Source organism: Notechis scutatus, chromosome 3 (genome assembly GCF_049901735.1).
Source record: "Notechis scutatus isolate UNSWTSFEM ecotype Mainland chromosome 3, rNotScu1.2, whole genome shotgun sequence".
Classification (NCBI taxonomy): Eukaryota; Metazoa; Chordata; class Lepidosauria; order Squamata; family Elapidae; genus Notechis; species Notechis scutatus.
Genome location: NC_142011.1, coordinates 153864820 through 153881484, shown reverse-complemented (window position 1 = coordinate 153881484; position 16665 = coordinate 153864820). Strand labels below are relative to the sequence as shown.

Here is a 16665-nt window from a genome sequence, read left to right as displayed (position 1 = left end):
TGTCTTCAAATTGGCTACACTATGAATATGGATGCATATCCCCAAGGATTCATGGCCATCTGATGCAAACAGGCAATTCTCCTTGCTTCCCCAGGAGATGCTGAGTTAAATTTATGACTAGAACAACTGCAAACTTCTTGACCCATTCTCCCCCACTTCCATTCAGTCTCATCTGATTCTTGGAAGCTGCTGAATAAGTTTTTTTTGGCAAGGGTTTCAGAAGTAGTTTGCCACTGCCTCCTTTTTAGGGTTGAGAGAAAGTGGCTGGCCCAAAGTAACCCAGCTGATGTTATGCCCCTGTCAAGAGTCTGAATCTGAGGATGAAGATGAACAGCTGACAGGGAGTGGAAGTGTGGCTCCATTGGCTGTGGAAGAGGCTGTGGAAGGGCAAAGTCCGGCTGGGCAGAGCAGGGGAGAGATAGAAGGAAGATCCAAGCCCACCCCCTCTTCACCCTAGGGCACGCAGGAGGAATGGAGAAGAGAGCAACGTGGGTTGTGTGGCTTATGCGGGAGGAAAGGGGCCCTGATTCCCTTCATTAGCCACACCTGGGAATGAAAGTTTATAAGAACTGAATGCCTACTGTGGCAGCTGCTGGGAGCAAATGTGACTTTATCCTGTGTTGTCGTTGCTTATCTGTGTTCCTGGCGTCTTCCCAACCGTGTGAGTTTTGCTGTGCCTTCACGTCTGGAATTCTTGTTCTTGCCCTGCCAAACTAATTACCTCATTTTGCCTTGATTGGACATAATGTTACAGTTTTTGTTGACCATGTTTTGGACTTGATTCCCTGCAGTTAAAGGCTGTTCTTGGGAGAGTTTTTCTCCAGCCAGAAGGTAACCTGGACATTGGGGGCAAAGTTGGAACTATTAAAGGGACTCTTATTGATTATCTGACTATGTTGCCTTTGTGCCATGCCCTGGGTCATCACAGCTGACTTTGTGTCCAAGGCAGAACTAGAACACAAGTCTCCCAGTTTCTAGTTTGCTGCCTTAACAATTACCTCAAACTGGCTCTCTAATTCTGCCCCCTAATTACTCCAATTAATCTCACATTAATGACAGTCAGGAGAAGAATACAAGCAAGGTATATTAGAGTGAGCAACATGGCAGCCATACATTACACAACACTCGTCTGTGCACAAAACGGTATTAAAGTAAAAAGTAGAATACATTATTTAACATACTTCATATACTCAAGACCAGGGGTATTAAACTGGCGGCTCACGGACCGGATGTGTCACACGCAGGCCATGCCCACCCCGGCTTCACAAAGGCAAAAAAGTCACGAAATGTCACGTGATGCAATCAGGTTTGACACCTGTGCTCAAGACAGTATATAACAGTAGAAAGTTAGCAGAAAAAACACTGAAAAAGGCAAAAATCTGTAGGATTTCAGGATTGTCACATGGCTTTATCCATTTAAAAGGATTCTTTATACCTGCCTTACAGTGCTTGCAAGACCTTGTTCTGCTTGCCTGGGAGGGTTACCTGAATGCAGATATTCTGCCCACTTTGTTCAGCAACTGAGGGAGTGGAAGAGGGAGGAATGATCTGATTGCCATGGAAATTGGAACATTTTCCACCTGTTTCCTGATGCCTGCCCTCATGAGAATAAAGCTGCACCACTTGTAAAGATCATTAAAAACAGAGGTTTTTGCCTCAAGGGGGAGGGGTGGGAGAGGAAGAAATTATTTCAGTATTTCTATGGTGTAGTCCTTAATGGGTCTAAGTCTACATGGAGGGAAGTAAGCAGTGGGGTGCCACAAGGTTCCGTCTTAGGCCCAGTACTCTTCAATATCTTCATTAATGACTTAGATGAAGGAATAGAAGGGGAACTCACCAGATTTGCAGATGATACTAAGCTGGCAGGAATAGCTAACACCCAAGAAGATAGGCTCAAGATCCAGATGGATCTTGACGGACTAGAACACTGGGCCGTATCTAATAAAATGAAATTCAATGTAGAGAAAAGTAAAGTATTACGCTTAGGCAAGAAAAACCAAAAGTACACATATAGACTGGGTGAAACCAGGCTCAATAGCAGTAACTGTGAGAGGGATCTTGGAGTCTTAGTGGACAACCAGCTAAATATGAGCCAGCAGTGTGCAGCAGCAGCCGAAAAAGCTAATGCAATCCTAAATTGTATTAACAGAGGGATACAATCAAGATCAAGGGAAGTACTAATACCACTCTATAAAGCCTTAGTAAGAGCACACCTAAAGTACTGCATCCAGTTTTGTTCACCACATTATAAAAAAGATGTTGAAACTCTGGAAAAAGTACAGAGAAGAGCAACCAGGATGATTAGGGGACTGGAGACTAAAACATACAACGAACAGTTGCAGGAACTGGGTTTGGCTAGTCTAGTAAAGAGAAGGACCAAGGGAGACATGATAGCAGTCTTCCAATATTTGAGGGGCTGCCACAGGGAGTAAGGGGTCAAGCTATTTTCTAAAGCACCTGTAGGCCAGACAAGGAATAATGGATGGAAACTGAACAGGGAGAAATTTAACCTGGAAATAAGGAGAAGCTTTCTGACAGTGAGAACAATCAACCAATGGAACAGCTTGCCCTCGGAAGTTGTGGGAGCGCCATCACTTGAGACTTTCAAGAAGAGATTGGACTGCCATTTGTCAGAAATGGTGTAGGGTCTCCCGCTTGGGTGGGGGGTTGGACTGGATGATCTACAAGGTCCCTTCCAACTCTGATTATCTGTTAAATCTGTTAAACTGTTGTTTGCGTGTCAGGTGTCCAAAGTTTTGCAAGTGGGCACACTTTGAACCAGATTTAATAGAGACCTAGGGAAAAGGATACATCTTCTTTCTAAAAAGAAAATGCTAAACCTCATTGAGCATATTATTGATCTTTCTCACACTTTATCTTCCTTTCCATTCACAAGCAGGTTCACATGGGGAAGGGAGATCAAAGAAGCTTTGATGTCACTTCTCTGTATTCAGTTACACAATGTAATTCAGTTACCTGAGTTTTACAACTACACAGCAATCAACTAAGGTACTGCAGGTCCTGAATAATTGATGGAGCGAGATGTTAATGGCACACAGATCCCTAAACACATAAGCGCTTTCTTTCCTGCAGTTTGCTATTCACCCCCCACCGCCCATTTCTTAGTTCTCAGTTATAGCAAGAAAACATGAATTCTAAGGTGAAATTATTTTTGCCTTCTTTGTAGCTGTAGCACTTTGGGCAAATTTAATAGAAGTTTAGTAACTAATAATGCTAATAAAAATTAACCATTTATTGCTTTAAACCTCTACCCTGCATAAAACAGACATAGCACCTGAATATAATATTTTAAAACACCAATTTGTTCCGCAAAATTTCCAAGGAATAAGAAGCTGTGGCTTACATTGGTTAAATGACAGCAGCTTCCAATGTAAAGGATTTTTTTTTATTCAAGGGAGTTTTACTCCACTTGAGCCAAACTCTATCCCTGCCCGGTTTATAGAAAGAAAGAAACCAGAAAACTGAAGTATCTTATAGTTCAGATAAATAACCTGATAGAATGACTTTGGGCTAGAAATCAAGAGAGACATGTTTTCATCAAATCGAAAGTGATCTATCTCTTGCACCATGCTACTTGCCACCGTCTACTTCGCCTCTAATTCTAAAATATCCTGTTGGTGAATGTGAAGGAAAGAACACTCTGAACAAATATTTCTGAGAAAGGTCATTTGTTTTCTGAACTGACACCAAGCTTAACTACAGTGAAGATCAGTATGGGATAGTAAAATCTAGGCCTGACTAGGAATGGGGCTAAAGGGAAGGGAAAAGAGTGGGAGATAAGTTTGGTTTAGAGCAGTAGAGAATTTGGGGAATTGTAGTCCACACATCTTAAAGTAGCCCATCTTGAAAAAAGATGGTTTAGAGCAGGGGTGCCAAACTGCTTAGATCTGGCCCTGAAAACGGTGAGAGCCACTCCATTTTCACTGGCAGAGGGTTGCAGGAAGCCATTGCAGCTAAAAACAGAGCTTGGGAGCCTGTTTTCAGAGCGCTCGGGCCACCACAGGCACCCCAACACAAGTGATGTTGAGCTGGCCACACCCACCCCGTCCCCCTGAGGTCAAACTCAACCCTGATGCGGCCCTCAATGAAATCGAGTTTGACACCCCTTGTTTAGAGGACATGCATATTGATAGGAAAGGGACAAAACTGTTGTCATTATTAATGTCCTTTTTTCAAAACTATGCCATGCGACATATATCAAAAAGTAGGGTAGTCCTTGTCCACAGAATCAAAACTGAATGGATATTACAGAAAGGGCAAGGAAAAAACACTCAGGTAAAAGAGAAAACAGGCACTTGACCAAGCAGTATCTTTATATCTGATAGATGGACCAGACTGTTTATTTTTTTGTGACATTTTTTCCCCAGGAGGAAAAGTCACCGAGCTCAATATTCTTATATTCTGGACTCTGCCACTAACTTTAACAGCTAAGGCAGTTTGATAACTCTGGAACAGCTATATGAGCTACAGCATTTTTAATACGAAAGGAAAACTTGTTAAGATTGTCCAAAGCCACTTTGTCTGGATTGCGGTGAAATAGAAGTATTCCGAAGGAGCAGGTAAAAGGAAGAATCATTTATTACTCTGAAGAAACATTTTCCTCATTACTCTTATCTTTCTCCTTCACAATTATATGCAAGAGCCTTTCCACGTGCAGAGACACATTCAAGGTACAAGCAAGTAGTTAAACTTTATTTCTATAGTAAGTAATATTCTATAGCCTAGATTCTCATCAACTGAAGAGAACTATAGCTCTCCCTTAGGAGACATTATGTTCAACATTCAGAATAAACACCAATAAAGTCTAGGTAACCTGACATCTTTATTAAAATGAACAATAGAGTGCCAATTAATTAAATTCAAGAACAGAGGTTAAACCATCAGACAAATTAAGCTGTTCAATAGAAAGGAACAGGAACCAAGCAACTAACCTGTATTTTGGAATATTCCTTATGAGATGGCCAAGATGGAGGAGCTTTCATTTCAAAGATATATCTCTCCAGCAAGCCAGAATTTACAAGACTAACAAAAACAAAGACAAGAGAGAAATAAATATGAACTCCAGCAGAGATCATTAAAAAATGGTCTTGGTTATTCACACCGTGGCCTGCATTAATAGAGGCAAGTTGTTGTTTAGTATGAACGTGACTGCACCTTCCTTCTTTTCCACTATATAGGGGAAATCACCAGCATAAAATTTAGTTAGAAACCAACAGGATTTCACTCCAGTCAATAAAAGGGTACATATAACAAGGGCAATAAAATATAGATGCTACAAAAAAGGAAATAATAATAAACACAGACAGCAGCATAAGCAATTAAAATTATATGGAAGGAATGATGTTGTTTTATCTAACTGTCTAAAAAGCAAATAAAACAAACAATAGTCTTATTTTGTTATGGAAGAAGCTCTACATCCTGGTTGCTGCTAAACACAGATGAGTTACAAACCCATCAAGTTTCCCTTTGCTAGAATGTGGGACACATAACATGCACCGGATCGGACTCAGAGGAGAGCTGGCAACCTCACGGATGCACTGCCTTAGATGTTGGGGATCTGCAGGTAAGAACCACCAGCAGACATGAGCTGGATTTGCATATAAACTGAGTGTGGGAGCCCTGAGATTCATGTTTTATTGCCTATAAAATGCATATAAAAAAAGCAATCTGAATACTGCAATTGCATTTTCTGAATTTTCCAAAGATGTGGCCATTTCATATAGTTAGCTAGATACAGAAGGACAGACCAGATTAGTTTCTCCATGGAGATCATACAATTGGTACCTTAGTCAAGACTTGAAAAAAAAAAAAACCATCAGCCAGAAAGGAACAGCTTTAATATTAAAGGCCTAAATGCTGTGTACATGATCCTCCAAAGGAAGGACTACCTGGTCCATAATAAGTTTTAATTCCCATTTTAGGAATACCAGACTAATGATTTGTCTATCTGAACTCAGTAGTTGTTTGCACACAACCAGTCCAGTCACATCCAATACAGTTTCTATGCCTGCCTTCTTAAGAAAGCATAGGAGTACTATCAACCATGGTGACGCAGTGGATAGAATACAGCACTAGAGGGCTAACTTACTGCTCATTGCAGGAGTTTGATTCTGACCGGCTTAAAGTTGACTCAACCTTCCATCCTTCCAAGATGAGTAAAATGAGGATCCAGAGTGTTAGGGGCAATATGCCGACTCTGTAAACCACTTAGAGAGTGCTGTAAAGCACTGTGAAGTGGTATATAAGTCTAAGTGCTATTGCTATTATAAGATTCTCCCTCTCCCTGACCCAGCAAAATAACCAGGTATTCCTTTTGTTTAGGACGTGAGCAACAGTACCAAAGCATTGCTTTCAGGGAATGTTAAAAACAAATAAGCCTTTATATGAGAAGGCTCAAATAACATGCTAGGTTAAAATAATAAAGAGGGCTGATACTGTAGGACTTAAAAACACACAACCACACACACACCACCGAAACATACAGGGAAAAGAATGAAAAAACCTTCCTCTCACCCCCATCCAACAATCTGGACTCTACTTAAAGTTTGGGAGCCCAGCTAAATATTCTACTACATTTGACATTGGACCATCTATAAGGTTAGAATTAGGGTAGCTAAGAGTTTTTATTTAAGTTAGGATACAAAGTTTTAGTCTTTAGTCCTCATTAGAGGATACTGATTTTAGAACTAATTCTAGAATGTCAAACCAAGACTATTGACAATAAAAGAAAAAATAATGGATTCATTATTAAACCGTAAGTAGTTCATTTTTAGTTTCATGTTATGTGCAGTTAGGCTACTGAAATTAACAGTGAGAAATAGCCTCTTTGGATACAAATTATTTGCATCAAGATACCTAGTCATATTATGACTATGGTTGACAGAGCTAAGTTTAGGACTTCCAAACTCATACTAATTTTACCATCAACAGCTATTTTATTTATGTCAACACATTATTGATGTTAATTTGATATATGCATAATGGCTCTTTTATTAATGTTAATATATTTTATTTTATCTTACTTTTATAGTAATTGGATAATAAAGTAAAAGCATGCCTCAAGTCAATTTAATATACAATGTATTTCACTATGCACTTTAAACATTTGCCTCTGTAGAAGTTTAGAAAATATAGTACACTATTTAGGGATGATGCAAATTTAGTGCATATGACCGAGTCAGAAGACTGTTTTACGTTTTGTATACAAGTCTTAAGAAGTCAGAAAGCAGATGAAAATTATATGTTTTTAGTTAGCCTCCACTAAAACAATAGTTACTTTTTATTTTGATCAACTGCTAATTCAATAAATATGGAATTGTTAAAACCGATCAAATGTCATGCCATATAGACATAAATCTCAACCCTCCAAAGTATCAGTTTTGCAAAAGCTTCACTGAATTTATCATGGCTTAGAGGAGTTTCATTATTGCAAGCAAGCAAGAAGTCATATAGAGAAAGCATGTAAGTTTAATAAATAATTTATTTAATACAAAAATATATCTATCCCAGAAATCAAATCTCTTTCATTCTCTCTCTTTTAACTTTTCCTCCCAGCCTTTCAACTCAATGGATGTTGAGTTTTTTGCAAGACCTGAGATTAAGAGGCCTCCAATGTGTACACAACTGTTTTTTCTGACCTGAACACACTGGCCCAACCCCATCAATTTCAGCTCTTCGAAATGTTCCAGATTTGCTCCATTTTCAGGAAGGAAGGGGTTTTTCTAGTTTGTTACTTTTGAATTCTCAGAACACTCAATATATGTAACAAAGCTTGGGATATCATTTGTCGCAGTCTATTCGCAAGCTCTCTAGTTATTGATCTCTTACCTACTGAGAGAAATTAGTGTATCTGCTCTCCGAAGAGCAATTGTAGTCTCTTTTGGAGAAACAACAAGCAGGTTGTCCAGCACGCCACACATAGCTGAAAGGAGAGGAGGCGTGACTACCGTACACTGATTAGGTCTAATGACAGACTCTGGGAAAACATGTGGACTTGAAGATGCAGTTGTGGTTGTGTCACTCTGACCTAGAACACAACATTCAAAAGAAATAAGCTGCATGAAATGTGGATTCACCTGAAACTATTACTCACTCTGACATGAATCATAGAGAATCAATTAATTCTATTAGCTACATGAAGCTTCAAAACAACTCTTGTGCCAATTGTTTCTGTAAAAACCCAACCCACCAGTTGCTGTTTCTTAAACTGAACATTCTTCCGTTAGGATAAATAGAACAATATGCAACAGTCCAGTAAGAATCATAGGACTAGGGCAATACAGGCCCAAAGAGAGTTTTGTCAATTTGGAATATTTAAAATGGTAAAACATATATTTCAAAACAGAACTGCTGATTTCTGAAAGATAGAGATTTCTGCTTTTCCGCCCCATGCCTTGATCATCTGACAGTTTCAAAAATATGCTACCAGGTGATGGCTGCTGTTCGAACAACCCATTCCAAAACTTCTAGCATGCGCTGTATCAGTAGCATGGCTAAGAAACGAAGTTGTTTAATACAGTTCTAAAGAGTATCCAACCTTGAGTTACGAGTCGGTTCAATGATGCATCGTGAATCAGACTAACAGCTGGCGAAGAGGGTGCTTCTACTTCCATAGCACATCCCGGTGATGGTGATGCTGAAATTACCTAAGAAGAATCAAGAGGACAACTTTATTTAATATGCATTTTTGTTTATTCTTTAGCTGAGGTACCCCATCTTTTCGCCCAAATGGTGCTCACAATGCCTAGCAGCAATGCAAAATGCTAAAATTGGGACTATAATCAAATAAATTCAGACTACTGTAAAGGAATTCAAAGCACAGGGTAAACAAAGAAAGAAAATTGCATAGGATAGTCAAGTAAATCATCTCAACAAAATTTCTGCAGCCATAAAAACAATATTGTCTTTATTTGTAGGGAGAAAAGTCAAGCAGGAAAGAGTCTTGCCTCTCTTAGCAATGAGTTTGAAAGTCTGAGAACAGACATTGACGAAAAAAGAATCCTGCTATTCCCTTCTCCACTGCCATCTTCCTGTTCCCACCAATACTGCATATTTAATTTAAGCATGACTGTATTTTTAGAGCCTTACAGGGTGGATAGGAATTCCTTTATAACACAATGCAACCCAAAAGCCCCCTCCTCTTTGCTAAGTGTGCAACAAGGAACAAGAGAGTCATTTAAGGCACTTTCAATTTAATTAATAACTTGTGCCCATTAAGCACTATGCCATTTAAAGCATTTCCTTTCCCATTTTGTTACACATGGGAAATAAGATGTTTTCATTTCTATTACCTGAGCAGCCTATGGAAGGCCCAGAAGCATACTATAAATAACAAAAGACGCTACAGCTTTTTGCTTTGCTTTTCAGCACACTAACTTCTCAGCGATGATGACAATGATGAAATTAAACATTCCAGCACAGAGCAAGTCAAACACAAAGATGTTTGTGCGCTCTGGTGGCCATAGGCACATTACTATTCCAGAGAACATAACAAGGTTACTTCAGAGAACCTACCTGTCAGGCTTCGCCTTACCACTTAGGAAAGCTCACCAGAATACCAAATAATTAAAATTTATTGAAAAAAGTTAAAAGTCACAGGCGAGGAGTTTTCATTAACCTCTTCAAGAACACTCACTAGCTAGTGTGGAAGTTAATTCTCACATAGTTGGTGAAAAAATAGTATGGTACCAAATCAAGTCATTGCAAAAACAAAAGACAGATGGAAACAAGTCCATTCAGGAAAGGGGCCATGTTTTTCAATTCCAAGGTCCAGGAGCAAAATAAAGCACAAGACAGTTTGAATATTGATTTTGTATTAATGGCTTGTTCTTGAAAGAAATGAAATGGGAATAAACTAATTGTCACCGGTCACCTTAAGACTACAGACTTACTTAATATAAAATAATTACCTACCTGAGTCAATTTTCTTGGGAGAGGAAAAAACTTGGTTTGGCCTACCATCAATAGCTAATGCTAACTTGCATGTCAGATATAGGAACCATTCTAGAACTTATTAGTAGAAACAGTTCTCATTCCAGAAAATATTGTGGCGTGTAGTAATGGTGTTTTTAGACAGAGCTCCATTTTTGGAAATGAATGTATTTTTTATTTTTCCTAACAAAAATTACTGGATGCCTTCCTGAAAACATCCACAAGTATTTTTAACATTGTCTGTTGGAAGGTGAAAGGTTGTGAATGTGAGTAAAGGAGGAATTAAAAAATAGAAAAAATATTAACCTGCATTAAGTAATTCAAGAAGAAACACAGCTAGTATAATGGAATCCTAGTTCTCCAGACTATCCCATTTCACTATATGTTCAACTTACCCAAGTATCAGTAGTTGACTGAGAACTTGGAGATTGGTTCCCACTATTCTGGACTCTCCAAGCAGAAAGAGAATCTTCAAAGTCTGGAAAGGGGAGACAGGAGGAATCTATGCTTATAAAGTTTACTGTTGCCACCAATGCATTTTCAGCCTGTTGAAGCATTTCATGTCATTTCAAGATGAGCCATACTTCCTCCATAATTTCAAGGGTAAATCTGGGCATAGGTTTACTCTTCCCTGTAGATCGGGGTGGGTAACTATGGTCATTTTATGACTTGTGGACTTCAACTCCCAGAATCCCTGAGCCACCATGTCTCAAGAATTCTGGAGTTGAAGTTCACAAATCATAAATGGGCCATAGTTCTCCACCTCTGCTGTAGATAGTGAGCTGTGGTCTTAAAGATATCAAAGAATAACTTGGTCATCCATAAGCTTCACTCAGGCAACCATAGTTTATGGTTTGACTAATGACACCACGAAAACACGATTGACCTAAATAGATCTCCCTACTTAATTATATTAAACTTTTAAACATCCCCTTTCATTATCCAGTAAACAAAGTCAACTGTGTGTGAAATGCTTAGAAAGGTTTTTCTTTATAAATATAAAAATGTTTTTTTAAAAAATTCAATATTTTGCATATGATGCGCCTTGAATTGTGAAGCTGAAGTGTAGGACATAGTAATTAATCTTCACTAATAAGCATTTTATGCCATAGAACTGATGACAAACTGTTGTGTATAATCTTACGCTCTGAGATATTGATTTACCCAACAGTGAATAGACTTTAGGTGAAGATACACTTGATTTAGCAGGATGGAGAAGGGGGGAATGCTGATTGCAAAGAACGTAGCCACAAGTTCCCTATCATTTTATTCAAGAGACAGCAATAAGCCACCAACTGTTTACTTCGTGTATCCAACCTAATTGTCTGCCAAACAAATCTCTAGGATGTACTGAGAATTGATAGTTTCCACTACGTTCCCTTCAAAGAATACATATGAAGTGGCCCTTGCGCACTATGGAGTGCTGCCAAAAATTCTCATGAAATGAAAAAGTATTTCATAAACCCAGTATGGAATTTCTCACAGGACATCATTAACACAGTCACAAAGAGAAATAAACTACCAGTCTATTTCTTGTAGGCAGTATCTTGGAGTTTTTCAGCCTCTTCCTTTCTTTACATTATGGAGATATTCTCCTTAAGGTTTTAATTAATGTATACATTTTAGAAATTCCACACAGTCAATTATTCTTTTTCACAATGAGAAAGAATAAATAACCTTTACTAAAAAAAAACCAACTAATTCCTTTTCTACCTCCAACTACAAACACATTTTTAATCTAACTGAACTAGATTAAGGAGCAAGGTTTTTGTTTACTTTAGAAATGCAAAGTATTGTAGCATTACATATTCACAGAGGACAATACTTTAGATTGTCACATAATTAAAACTGTGATCATGAGAAGAAATTATTAAGAACGTGGGAAAGAGCAGTGACATTCACACTATGTGAATTCTTGGAAATATCACTTACCATTCATGCCATTCTTTGTTGATACCAGCTGATCTCCCAAGGAAAAATCCACATCAAATGTATACCGACCCAGGTAGCATACCTTCACCATCTCATTCAAATGCTCATAGAAGTGGCAATAATAGAGCAAGGCCTGCAGCGCAGGTTTTCCAGACAGAGATAGACCAGTTGCTTCATCATGTACACAAGGCCCCTAGGAGGGAGGGATGGAGGAAGGGAGGGATGGAGGAAGGGAGGGAGGGAGGAAGATGTGAAAATGTTCTTCTTACATTATAGCTTCTTATGTCTCAAAGATAGGGTACCACAAATGAAATTTCCTCCTCGCCTCCTTTTTTTCAGTTTTGAGGATTTTGTTTACAGGCAGTCCACGCTTAGTGACTACAACTGGGATCGGCAGCTCTGTTGCTAAGCAACACAGACATTAAGCAAAACATCCCATGATTACATCTGACTTACGTCACTTCCCATTTGATCATTACACGAGTCACCACAGATCATTAAAGGAACATGAACATGACTTGCAATTTCACCGCCGGCTTCTCCACTGACAATATTTGTCAGAGGCCAGATGTGAAACATGCAAATGGGAATGGGAGATTATGACAGTTGTAAATGTGAGGACTGGTTGTAAAGGACTGGTCGCTAAACAGCTGCTTAATGGTTATTAAATGAAGTCTACCTGTACTTTGTAATTGTACTTCTTAAGTAGAAAATTGTGCCTCTGATGTCAAATTAGGCAACTCTCATATTTTTCTTCTTACAGAAAATGTCATCAAGAATCTGTAAATTGTAAATCCATGAAAATGCAGGTAAACTGCAATTTATAGCTTATGGGGGGTAGAAATATCCTCATGGATCTTCATTTTTTGAAAACTAACTTCCAAGCTCTTAAGGATTTAACTAATAATTTAAACACTATTAATAATTTAAACCCTAACCATTACCCTGTTCTTCCCTACACTCTTTATTCTTCTTCACAAAATGTTTATAACTTAATTTTAACAGGTATAGTAGGCATTCCTGAAAACTATTGAATAAAGTATGGTTGACAGTCAGTTTGGTGTATAGCTAAGACATCAAGCTGGAAATGGGGAGACCATGAATTGTAGTTTTGCCTTAGACCAGGGGCGCCAAACTCGATTTCATTGAGGGTCGCATCAGGGTGGTGTTTGACCTCGAGGCCCGGGGTGTGTGTGGCCAGAGTGGACGTAGCCAGCTTGGCGTCATTCGCACTGGGGGCGCCTGTGTGGCCCAAGCTCTTTGCCAGCAAAAACGGGCTCCCAAGCTTCATTTTGAGCTGAGATAGTCTCCTGCAACCCTCTGTCAGTAAAAACGGAGCTCGGGAGGGCCGCTCCATTTTTACTGGCACAGGCACCGCAGGCTGGTCCTTCGCTGTTTCCAGGGTGGCCCTGCAGGCCAGATCTAAGCACCCTGTGAGCCAGATGCAGCCCACGGGCCTTGAGTTTGACAGCCCTGCCTTATCACAAAGCCAACTGGTGACCCTAGGCCAGTTACTCTGTGTCTCTGCCCTTGAAGGAGACAATACATTGACTACCGTGCTGATTGCATCAAAAGAAAGTCATACAACCCACAATTCCGCATCCAACACCCCCCCCCATCCAATCCAACATCACTAGGTACGCACACCCTTAACTACCTCTATTCCAACCACAACTGGACAAATGCAAGCTATTCAATGCAAGAAGCCTTGTAAAAAAAATACCTGAATTTCTCCTCTTACTAAATACAGCTAAATTCGACATATTTGTCTGTGAAATATAGCTCAATGCATTTCTCCCTGACTCCATTACCACAGTAATAGACTATCATGTTTACCAATCAGATCATGAAATCCATAGAGGTGGTGTTGTTGTCTTCTATAAAAAGTCCCTACATCTAAAAAACATCCAAGTTACCCAGGAGCTTGCGATTCCTGAGACCATCATCTGTGAACTGTCCTTAAATATCACATTTCGGTTCTTACTATGTTACAGAGCCCCTGATTATGACATCGAACATGCAAACAAGCTAAATACACTACTAACATGGGTAGCATCCTGCCCACATGCTTTTATCTTTCTTGGTGACTTCAATCTATCTCATATTAACTGGACCCTTAACGAATGTACAACTGAACCCACACATGCAACCTTCTACAATGCAGTAACAAATCTGGGACTAGAACAACTAGTAACCAACAATACTAGACTTAAGAACTGCCTCGATCTCATCTTCTGCAATAGTTTGAATTCAATTTATGGAGTACAAATTAAAGAACCCTTTTCCAACAGTGACCACAACATGATTGACTTTTGTTTCAACATACATCCACACAAAAATTATCACAATGACGGAATCCCCAATTATAACTTCAAAAAAGGCAACTATGATCTTTTAAACAACGATCTCTCATCCCTTGATTGGCAATTTCTATTCTCTGGATGCAATGCTGTAGAAGACCATTACAACATATTTTTACTTGAAGTCAAAAGAGTCATCAAACTATATGTACCAATAACAACTCCCAAAACCAGAAAAAACAAATTACCCATAACAATAAGGAAGCTTCAATCCAAAAAGACATCACTTTGGCGGAGAAACAAATCTGGTCACGTTGCCAACTTCAAAAGCTGATACAAAAATTTATGCCACCAGATAAAGACTGAATGCACCAATTATCACATTAAACAAGAGGAAAACCTTCTACGCACCAATTCCACCTGCGCTTTCTACAATTTTGTAAACAACAAACTAAAAGACTCAAGGTCCATCCCACCCCTGAAAGGGCCTAATGGTAAAGACTGCAACGACGACACCATTAAAGCCAACCTCTTTAACACATTCTTTGGCTCAGTATTTGTAAACAGCAATGGATCATGCCCAGTATTTCCTATTCGAACCACAGACAACTACAATGATCTAATACATATCGATTTTACAGAAGACAATGTTGAAAAAGCACTATGCAATCTAAAACCATTTCTATCTATTAGACCAGATGGAATATGTGCCTACTTCTTTAAAAAGCTATCCACTGCCATAGCCGAACCTCTAAGCATAATCTTTGAAAAATCTTTCAGGACCAGCTCCTTGCCAAAACTATGGTCACAAACCACGGTCATCCCCACCTTCAAAAAGGGAGACCCCAGCCTAGTTGAAAATTACAGACCAATCTCTTTATGCTGCGTCACCTGTAAAGTCATGGAATCAATTATTAACCAATCCATCTTCCTCCACTGAGAGACAAACAACCTACTCTCTAATAAACAATTTGGTTTCAGAAAAAAAGTACCCTGTAATCTGCAACTCTTACACTGCAAAAACATATGGACTACACAACTCGATCAGGGCAAAGCAATAGACGCAATCTACATAGACTTCTGTAAAGCCTTTGATTCAGTGGTACATGACAAACTACTCCTAAAACTAAAATCTTACGGTATCTCTGGACACCTGCATAATTGGATAGAAGCATTCCTGTCAAATAGACAACAAATGGTCAAAATTGGGAGCGTCCTATCAAATTCTGTACCCGTCAACAGTGGTGTCCCCCAAGGCAGTGTTCTAGGACCAACTCTTTTCATACTCCAGATAAATGACCTCTGTGATCATATTAAGAGCAACTGCATTCTCTTCGCTGATGATGTAAAGCTATTCAACACCACAGACAATATTGCTACTCTTCAAAAAGACCTTGACTATGTTATCAGAATGGTCAAACAAGTGGCAACTTCAAATCTCAACAAATAAATGCTCTGTCCTACATATTGGCAAAAAAAATCAGAAAATAAAATACAAGCTGAATAGTCAAGACCTTGTTGATGATCTAAACTCTGTCAAGGATCTTGGAGTACTCATCCCTAATGATCTAAGTACTAGAGCCCACTGTAACTTCATCGCCAAAAACACGTTAAGAGTTGTTCACCTAATCTTACATAGCTTTTTCTCTGGTAATATTACACTACTAACTAGAGCATACAAAACATTTGCTAGACCAATACTCGAATACAGCTCATCAGTCTGGAACCCACATTACGTATCTGATATTAACACAGTTGAAAAAGTCCAGAAATATTTCACAAGAAGAGTTCTCTACTCCTCTACTTGTTGCAGAATACCTTATGCCACCAGACTTGAAATTCTAGACCTAGAAAACCTAGAACTACGCCACCTTTGGTACGATCTAAGTATAGTATATAAAATCATACATTGCAATATCCTACCTGTCAATGAATACTTCAGCTTCAACCATAACAATACAAGAGGAAACAATAGATACAAACTCAAGGTTAATTGCACCAAACTTGATTGCAGGAAATACAACTTCAGCAACAGAGTGGTCAATGTCTGGAATACTCTACCTAATTCTGTGGTTTCTTCCCCAAACCCCAAAATCTTTAACCTTAGACTGTCTGCTATTGACCTCACCCCTTTCCTAAGAGGTCTGTAGGGGGCGTGCATAAGCGCACCAACGTGCCTACCATCCCTGTCCTATTGTTTCTTTTATTTTTTTTATTTTTCTTATATGTATCCATGTATTCATAACTATGTTTTTACTTATACCTATTATCTTGTAGCAATTGACAAACCAAATAAATAAATAAATAAACAATGGCAAACCACTTCTGAAAAGTCTTGTAAGAAAACCGCAGTGGCTAGTCCACGAGGAATAAAAAAAATGATTAAACCTCATCCCAAAAAGGATTGGTGAATTGAGTGGCCACAACTGATTATTAAAACTTTTCAAGGTGTTAAAAAGAAGGAATTTATAAACACATATTT

General features: G+C 38.9%; 1 protein-coding gene across 7 annotated transcripts in view; it reads right to left on the bottom strand.

Moving 5' to 3' along the window:
• The window catches only part of RTTN (rotatin), a 99466-nt gene that overhangs the window by 28499 nt on the left and 54302 nt on the right, over nucleotides 1–16665 (bottom strand). For all 7 annotated transcript variants that reach the window (XM_087961470.1, XM_087961472.1, XM_087961471.1 and 4 more), the window contains 5 exons: nucleotides 11884–12076; nucleotides 10347–10429; nucleotides 8558–8666; nucleotides 7849–8047; nucleotides 4953–5043 (listed from right to left, as the gene is read on the bottom strand). In XM_087961470.1, coding sequence (XP_087817596.1) covers nucleotides 4953–5043; nucleotides 7849–8047; nucleotides 8558–8666; nucleotides 10347–10429; nucleotides 11884–12076 — 675 coding nt within the window. The remainder of the gene's footprint in view (nucleotides 1–4952; nucleotides 5044–7848; nucleotides 8048–8557; nucleotides 8667–10346; nucleotides 10430–11883; nucleotides 12077–16665) is intronic.